General features: G+C 34.2%; 1 protein-coding gene across 3 annotated transcripts in view; it reads right to left on the bottom strand.

Moving 5' to 3' along the window:
• Nucleotides 1-5,888: 5,888 nt before the first annotated feature.
• The window catches only part of Cylc2 (cylicin 2), a 9,373-nt gene continuing 6,158 nt past the window's right edge, over nucleotides 5,889-9,103 (bottom strand). For 2 of the 3 annotated variants that reach the window (XM_013351836.1, XM_013351835.1), the window contains exons 3-4: nucleotides 7,954-8,075; nucleotides 5,889-7,300 (exon numbers count right to left, since the gene is read on the bottom strand). In XM_013351836.1, coding sequence (XP_013207290.1) covers nucleotides 6,269-7,255 — 987 coding nt within the window. In that variant the 5' untranslated portion in view covers nucleotides 7,256-7,300; nucleotides 7,954-8,075 and the 3' untranslated portion in view covers nucleotides 5,889-6,268. The remainder of the gene's footprint in view (nucleotides 7,301-7,953; nucleotides 8,076-9,103) is intronic. The other variant, XM_013351837.1, reaches the window with a different exon arrangement.

Here is a 9,103-nt window from a genome sequence, read left to right as displayed (position 1 = left end):
CTGTAGAAAAAAATGGTATTTTTTGTTGCAGAATATTTCTTTCCACTGTTTAAAGATGTATCACTTTGATTGGCTTGTTGCAAAGCTAAATAGCAAATAGCTAGGCAGAAGGTACAGGCAGAACTTTGGGACAGAGAGATTTCTGGGAAGAAGAAAGGTAGAGTCACCAACTAGACTCAGAGGAAGACATGCAGGAGTCAGGTAAAGGACATTTTTGGTGGAATTGGCTGTCCATAATATGCTTAGTATTTATTGCTTCACGGTTTTCAGTGATTCTTATGGGCAGTGATAGATTGATATGACTGCTTCTTGTCATTCAGAGAATCAACATTTGAAATGATACATATTACAGATTCTTTCTCTTCAGGGATTTCTACTTAATTTCATATGGAAACAAATTAAATAAGTATTAATAGCATATATTTAAATATACAAGTATTATTTAAATATTTAAATAATTAAATATTTGAAATATATTAATTTTTTGTTTGACTACCCTCTTACTTTTTAAAATGAATTTTATTATTATAATTTTACATCCTAACAGCAGTTTTCCCTCTCTTCTCCCCACTAAGTCCCTCTCCTCCACTTCCCCTCTGTCCCCCAATCCACTATTCTCTAGCTCTATTTAGAAAAGGACAGGTCTCCCATGGATATCATACAAACAGGGTATATCAAGTTCTACTATGACTAGACACCATCTCTCATTTTAAGACTGTGCAAGCAACGCAGTATGATGAGTAGGGTCCCAAAAGTAAGGAAAAGTATCCGGGTTAAGGTCAATTTTTTAATTTGACTGATTTCTTATTTTTAAGTATGATTTTTTGTAATTTTTATTAGGGAATAGTATAAGCTTCTTGACACATATTTAGATCAGCAGTGTATGCTGATCTAAGAATAGAAATATTTTACTATCAACTGTAATCCTTTTGTAATTTAATAACTACTGCATAGCATAAAATATGACCAATAGAGATATCAAAATATAGGATCATTATATAGATCAATTTTTTTTCTTTCTTTGTGTAATGTATTTTCTGGTTGAATGCATTTATTCTCTTTTATGAAATATTATTATGTTAACCTTTCAAAATGCCTAAAATTAAGCAACTCATCCCCCTCTCATAAATGGGAGATACATTCTGAGAGCTAGAAATAAAAATTTAGATACAGGAATATTGCTGCTATTTCTAGTTCTACTAGTATATGCAGACAGATATTGATGGAAAAAGTCAGTCACTGTTTCTCACTCTCAATAGTCTTAGAAATTAATTTCAGTCATAATACAAATCTCCCATGCAAAGGATTTCATCATACTGAATTCCTTCCCATAGTATTGATACTAAGCCACAATTTTAATTCCACACAACTGAGCTGATAGTCTCTTACAAACATTTCAACTCCTCTCAGAAATCAATACATTTTTACAAAGACTGGAAGGAAATTTTAGTGAGCAAAAGTCAGGAAGGACATCAGTAATAAGCTAACCTGGATGTTGCAATCAGTAAATACAGTTAAATTCAGTACATACCATAGATTTTGAATAAAACTTTACATCTCTCCTGCCAGGGAATTGCTGTACTTCTCAAATGATGTTATTAATTTCTGTTGTTGTTGCTTTTTGTTTGCAGAGCTGGTGATATCTCGTTCATTTTCGTATCCTCATTTTTCCTTATTCTTCGAACAATAGAATGTTATTGGGGCATGGTTAATGTTTATGGCTAAGGATGACCTCGAACTCAGCTAATACAAGAAAAGTTAAGCCTTTTTATTTTAATTTCTTCTTCTCTCATTTCTTACCTCCCAACTACATTATCTCCTCCCTTTACTCCTCCAGTTCCACTCGCCACCACCTCCCATCTTCCTGAGATCCACTTCCTCTCCTTTTCCCTTCAGAAAAGAGATTGCGAGGCCATTAAAGGCCAGGCTAGAACCAAACACACAAGTTAAGCTTTTAAATGCAACTTCCTTCTAAATTAGAACTGATTGTCCCTGTTGTCGTAACCATGGGCCCCTTTTCTAAATACCATCTTTATTTTCTAATGTTCCCTAATACTCGCATTAATGTTGACTAATGTTAATGTACTATAATAATTTTAATTTTAAGAAAACAAATTAGTTATAAGATATGTTCAAAACATTTAAAAGAGATACTTTATTTCAATTGCATTCTACTTCATATATTTAATATATACCACACAATCATGATATTGGCAAGTCATTGTAAGTATAAGATATAGACTAACAAATATAATGCATATGAATTATATGTAGTATAGCTACATATAATTATACTACAGCGTATGGGTGAGTGATTAATTTTTTAAAAATATCGGTGCACGCCTTTAATCCCAGCACTCGGGAGGCAGAGGCAGGTGGATCTCTGTGAGTTCGAGACCAGCCTGGTCTACAAGAGCTAGTTCCAGGACAGGCTCCAAAACCACAGAGAAACCCTGTCTCAAAAAACCAAAAAAAAAAAAAAAAAATCTACAAAAGTTACAAAAGTGCCAAAACAAGAACTAATGAAGACTTATATACAAACGTATAGTTACCTATGTATCCTAGGGATTATGTTTTATTTTTGTTATAATCACAAGTTAGTAAAATATAATTTAACTTATTTATAATTTAAAACACAACAGATATTTTGCTTCATAATTAAGCAGGCAAATTAACCAGTTAGCATGCTAACATATACATATATGTGTATGGATGTACTAAGTGGTTAATATAGTGTGTGTGTGTGCGTGCGCGTGCGCACGCATACGTGCATGTGTAGTATGCATGAGTCTGTGTTTGGTGAGTACATTTAAATATTCTCTCAGTACTACTTATCAGAGGTACTATGCAGATAAGTAGTCTAAATAGATATTTGCTGCCTTGGCCAAATTTCCTGTTCCTTTGTTTGATAGCCTCCATCATTTGCATTCTCTTCTGAGTTATAGATTCTTTTCATAGAAGGAAGATAATGAAGATTTAATTTGTAATATTGCATTATATATGTCCATGTGCCTGTATATACACATGAATTGAAGAATTCAAGGACTAAAGAACATGGTATTAGATCCCCTTGACCCAAAATTCCAGTCAGCTGTGAGCTTCAAGACCTTGGTACGAAGAAACAAATCCATGTCCTTTTCTGATGTACTAATTTAAAAGGTGTCAGAGTATTAGTTCACAAGTGCAATTTTTAGATCATGTATTAAGGAACTCAAAAATGATGGCTAGTATCAGACATGTCAGTGCTTGCATGTAATTCTAGTACTTGGGGCTAGTCATTAAGGTCATAGGAATGAAGACAGTTTGGACTGCAAAACAATTCCTCTCAAGTTAAAATAATATAAACAGGAAGAAAAGAACAAAACAATGACATCTTTAGCAAAAGGATCACAGCTGTGTTTACTCTAATACCCCAAATTATACATTATTAAAAGCCTATAATAATTAACATGACATGATATTTGTATAAAAATGGACACATGAAGTTATAGGAAAGGTTAGAGGAGTAGATGTAAACCTTTGTAATCTTGTCTAATAGCTTTTGTAGAAAGTTCACAGAAGTACAATAGAAAAAAAACCATGAATATTTCAATAAAAATAAATGGGAGAACTACATATTATTGTGCAAAAGAGTTAAATTGGACACTTATATCATATATAAAATTAAATCAGATTTGATGAATAGGAGAGAACAGACTAAAATTGACTCAAGTCTTTAAATTCTCAAAACCCAACTACATATTATTGTGCCAAAGAGTTAAATTGAACACTTATACATAAAATTACATCAGAGTTAATGGATAGGAGAGAACAGACTAGAATTGACTCAAGTCTTTAAATTCTCAAAACCCAACCCTGGTGGCACACTTCCTCCAGAAAATCCACATCTCCCAAACCTCCAAATCAGCACCATCAATTGGGGGCAAGTATTCAAATTCAGATCCCTCTGAGGAAAATTATCACTCAAACCAACGTTGGACCCATCAGAACACTGAACACCGAGTTTGCAATACAGTTGTACAGTCAACAATCATTTATATCAATGCCATAGGTATACAAAAAAATCACCTTTTTAATAAACTGATTGATAAACTAAAGATCCATATGCACAAGAGATGAATCAGATCATTTTCTCAATTCATATATATATATATATATATATATATATATATATAAACTTACAGTGAATAAAAGACTTAAATTTAGTGCCTGAAAGCTATAAAATCATAATAAGAAAAAGAAAAGGGAACGTTTTGAACAAGGATCTTGGCAAAGACTTCTATGTATAATCCCAAAAGCAAAATGTAAAATCTTCCAGAGAATACCTGATGAAAAAATCCCAAAATGGAGCAAGGAAATACCAGTACATCTTTATCTGGGTGAACAAAATACAGCAAATGGACAGCAGTGAAGAAAGGCAAAGTGCTATGGGATAATACACTTGTACACTATTAGAATTGTCACTCTCATTAGTTTAAGAAAGTACTGATTGGCCAATAGCCAGGCAGGAAGTACAAGCGAGATGACCCGACTAAAAGAATTCTGGGAAGAGGAAAGGCAGAGAGGAAGTCACTAGCCAGACACAGCGGAAGCAAGATGAGAATCCCTTACTAAGAAAAGGTTGCAAGCCAAGTGACTAAACATAGACAAAAATTATGGGTTATTTTAAGTTGTAAGAGTTAGTTAATGATGAGACTGAGCTAATAGGGCAAACAGTTTATAGTTAATATAAACTTTCATGTGTTCTGTGGGACTGAATAGCTGCGGGACTGGGCAGGTCAGAAACTTCTGTCTACAGTAGTGTGGTGATAACAAAATGCTATGAGTACAAAATGTTATAAGCTCTTTGGAAGTTTGGCAGTTTCTATTGTAAGCATATCGATATATATGTATGTGGATATGAAGGCATATGTTTACCTTCAAAATAAACCTTCACAGAAAATTTTGAATAGCTACATAGTTGTTGTATTAGGAACTACCAAATATCAGAAACAATCAGGGCATTGTTGAGCAGTTATAGATAGTCAGTACTAGGTTAAAATATAGGATTAAGTGACATAAAACTTCAAGAATAGATGTAATAACAAAAATGATAGGGGTAGAAAAGTAAAGATGCTAAGACAAAGTCAGCCAGCTGCTGAATTTAACTATATAAAGAGTTTTGATAATTTTTTTGCAGCTTTAAAAAGAAAGGTGGCACAATTTCTTCTATTAGAACATGCTATTGTAACTTTAAGGTCACAATCTCTCTGTACCAAAATGCTTTGCATTTCTCTTAACCTTTAAATGGACATTTTAAAATAAGCCATTTGTTTGATGATAGGCATGCATTTCTTATAACTAGAAGATCCAAATATCATAAAATAAAAATCTAAAATAAAAGTAACAGTTGAGTATAAGAACCTTAAGTATCAGGTTTAAGCTAGCAGTTGGATAAATTATTTTAAGTCCAATTTGGATTAAAATAACACAAATCTAACTTACCAAGAATGTCCATCAGGAATTACAAGTGGTTCAAGCTTGTGGTCACTTCAAACTCTGACAGTCCTGCAAACTCGAGGTTTTCTTTGTCTTCTTCCTAGAATGATGGTTCTTGCCTGTCTTGTCTTTTTTTTTTTTTAAGTCTTTCCCTTCCTGCCTTTTCACTCACTCCCTTCCTCCCTTCCTCCTCTGTGTCTTCTTCCTAAAACCATCTTGAATATTTATTCAGCTCAAACTCTATTTTATAAACATTGATTTTCTTGGCCATCTTGTTTCTTTAATTGTACAAACTCAACTTAGCTTTACATCATTAAATCTAGAGACAGCATCAAGCGTTCTTGGAGTTCTTCTCTTTCTTTCTTTCTTCCTTCCTTCCTTCCTTCCTTCCTTCCTTCCTTCCTTCCTTCCTTTTTTCTTTTTTTCTTTTAAACAAAGTCCTTACTGAATACTGTTTCTTTTTGTTTGTTTCTCTATCTATGTTTTCTGGATGTTTATTTGTGTATTCTTGAATGTTTCTAGTGATTTTACTTTTAAAACTCCGTAGCTACAATTTTAGAATAGGTATCTTCCACGTTGTTCAATGAATCCTATGTATTTTTCTTAGTCCTTTTGTTTTTCTAACACTGGCTATATTTTCATTTCACATTGTGTTTTCTCTTCTCTAAAACTTATTTGATTAATTTACTGCACTCTTCTTCTATCTCATGGGCTCATGCTATGACTACTGAGGTTGGTTCACTGAATATACTTTGGAGTTCTACGTACAGTTTGAGTTCTCATCCAAGACCTACTTTCCCTTCTTCTCTTTCTTTGCCTTCTTTTCCTCCTTCTTTGAGTCAGGGGAATCACCTGCAGAGTCTTTCTTGTCTTTCTTCTTGTCTTTTTTGTCTTTCTTAGCATCCTCCTTTGAATCTCCTGCCTTCTTTTCCTTTTTATTTTCCTTCTTCTTGCTTTCTTTCTTGGCCTCTTTCTTTAAACCTCCCTTCTCAGTTTCAGAATCTACAGGCGTCTCTTTGATCTTTGAAGGCTTTTTAGTAAGTTTGTTTCCTTTCTTTTCACCAGGCTGGTCAGCTTCTGAATCAGCAGGTGTATCCTGGGAACCCTTTGGCTCCTTCTTTCCTTTTTTGGCTTCTTTCTTCCCACCAGGCTTTTCACTTTCAGATTCTGAGGCTGCTTTGTCTTTTTCCTTTGTCCCTTTTTTCTCTTTTTTGGCCTCTTTCTTCTCAGCAGCCTTTTCACCTTCGGATTCTGAGACTGACCCTTTATCCTTTGGTTCCTTCTTACCTTTCTTGGCTTCTTTCTTCTCGCCAGGTTTTTCACCTTCAGACTCTGAGAGTAACAGTTTATCCGTTGTCCCCTTTTTACCTTTTTTGGCCTCTTTCTTCTCACTCGCCTTTTCACCTTCCGATTCTGAGAGGGATCCTTTATCCTTTGGTTCCTTCTTACCTTTTTTGGCTTCTTTCTTTTTATCAGCCTTTACACTGTCAGATTCTGAGACTGACACCTTATCCTTCTGGGATTCCTTTGAACTTTTCTTAACAACTTGTTTGGCACTTTCTTCCTTGGTTTTCTTTGACACTGTCTTCTCTTTGGCTTCAGATTCACCGTTTTTCACTTTCTCTTCTTTCTTTGTTTTCTCTGAAGACGAAGTTTTGTGTGGGCTTGCTACTTTAGACTCCCCCTTGCCAGAACGAGATGGTTTCGGTGGAAGACCCTTCCTGGCAGCTAAATAAACGGATGGTCTCTCGGAAATTCTCATCAGAGAACGGTGCATCCATAATGGTGGTCTGTGAATTCCTAATTTTTCTTCATCAATTACCTCAATATTGGTAAGAATAATAAGGAAAAAAAGATGTTATATAGCCTTTAGCAGTAAAATACCACATACATATTTTAATTTCAAATGGAAATATTTTTGAATATTTTCAAAATCTGTTTTGAAAAACAGTGGATTAATAATGGATTTTAAAGTCTATTCCAAACTGAATTTCATTATAATTTAAAGTAATGAGCAATTATGTCCCTACTTGTGGTCTGCTTTCAATTTAGAGGAACCACAATTTTTCTTTAAGATTTAACATTAAAATTTGTTAGAGACCTCCAGGGATGCATGACACATCAGAACCTCTCTTCATTCTTAGGAGAGGCTATAATGACCCTATTGTGAGGGTTTATATCTGGGGAACATCCTTTAGCTATTCACACTAATTATGAATTAAAGTATCTTGACTTTTTTTTCTTACTCTGTAAACAAAATATTATAGGTGCGAGTACTGAATGAGCAGTTAGCATACAATAAGCTATGAACAATAATGAAAGAGGGGTGGCAATTATGTAAAATATATCCACCGTGAGAGGACTCATGTTAGCCCTCACCCACACAGAGCAGTTAGCAATGTATTTATGACTTTGCAAGATTATTGTTCCTAAGTAGTAGTTATTAATATATACATGATATTTCCATATACTCACAGGAGCTGTATTGTTTCGTAACTGGGAAGGTAGTGATCTCTGTTTCTTTCCTGGTCTTGGTGGTTTGGGAAAAGCCAGGGAAAAGTATTGCTGATTCCATGATTTTTTGCTTAACTCACTGACTAAAATAAGAAAGACAACATATGCTTTGCTATAAATAGAATCTTGTCTGAACTGAAGTGTCCCTGAGTGCATATATCATACAAATAAATAAATGATGCAAATTATAGCTTCATTTATTTGATAGTTTAAAGTTTTCAGTGATCAAAATGAGAAACTTTTATTTTCTACACAGAGAGATTTTAAAATAAATGAGTAATTTGATCAGTAACTATATAAAGTACCCATAATGAAATCAGTGTGGCCTATAACATAAAGGAAGAAAAAGAATACTACTGTTCTCATTTTAATATTGCTGTCTCTTCCAGTTTAGATTCTAGCCATATGTTCTTTTGATTTGAATATAATCTAGATCAGAAAGATAATGTGTAAATTCTTCTGTAGACACCAAAGAACTTAGCAGCTTATATGACTTTAAACTGAAGATAATAAACACACGTCTAAATTTAATCCGGCAAAGCTTGTAGGAATAATGAAGTAATATCTGAGTGGCCCAGTCTATGAGATAGAACCCATACCCGGCTTTGCTTGGTGACTAAGATCCAGAGACTAGATAGCCCAAAGAGCTAAGATGAAACCAAATACTATTAAAAGAAAAGGGAGAAAAAGTATTAAAAAAGAAGAAAGACAGGGTCTGGAGAGATGGCTCAGCGGTTAAGAGCATTGTGTGCTCTTCCAAAGGACCCGAGTTCGATTCCCAGCAACCACATGGTGGCTCATAACCATCTGTAATGAGGTCTAGTGTCCTCTTCTAGCAGGCATATATGCAAACAGAATATTGTATCCATAATAAATAAATAAATATTAAAAAAATAGCAACGCATATTAACCAAGCTTTAAAAAAAAAAGAAGAAAGACAGTGATAAAATGACTCTTAATGATATTCTGCTATACTCATAGATCAGTGCCTTGTTCAGCCATCATCAGAGAAGCTTCTTCCCACAGACGGAAACAAATACAAAGATGTACACACACACACACACACACACACACACACACACACACATACACACACACACACACACACACA

Source organism: Microtus ochrogaster, linkage group LG5 (assembly GCF_000317375.1).
Source record: "Microtus ochrogaster isolate Prairie Vole_2 linkage group LG5, MicOch1.0, whole genome shotgun sequence".
Classification (NCBI taxonomy): domain Eukaryota; kingdom Metazoa; phylum Chordata; class Mammalia; order Rodentia; family Cricetidae; genus Microtus; species Microtus ochrogaster.
The sequence above is the reverse complement of the archived record's forward strand: the minus strand, read 5'-3'. Positions and strand labels throughout refer to the sequence as shown.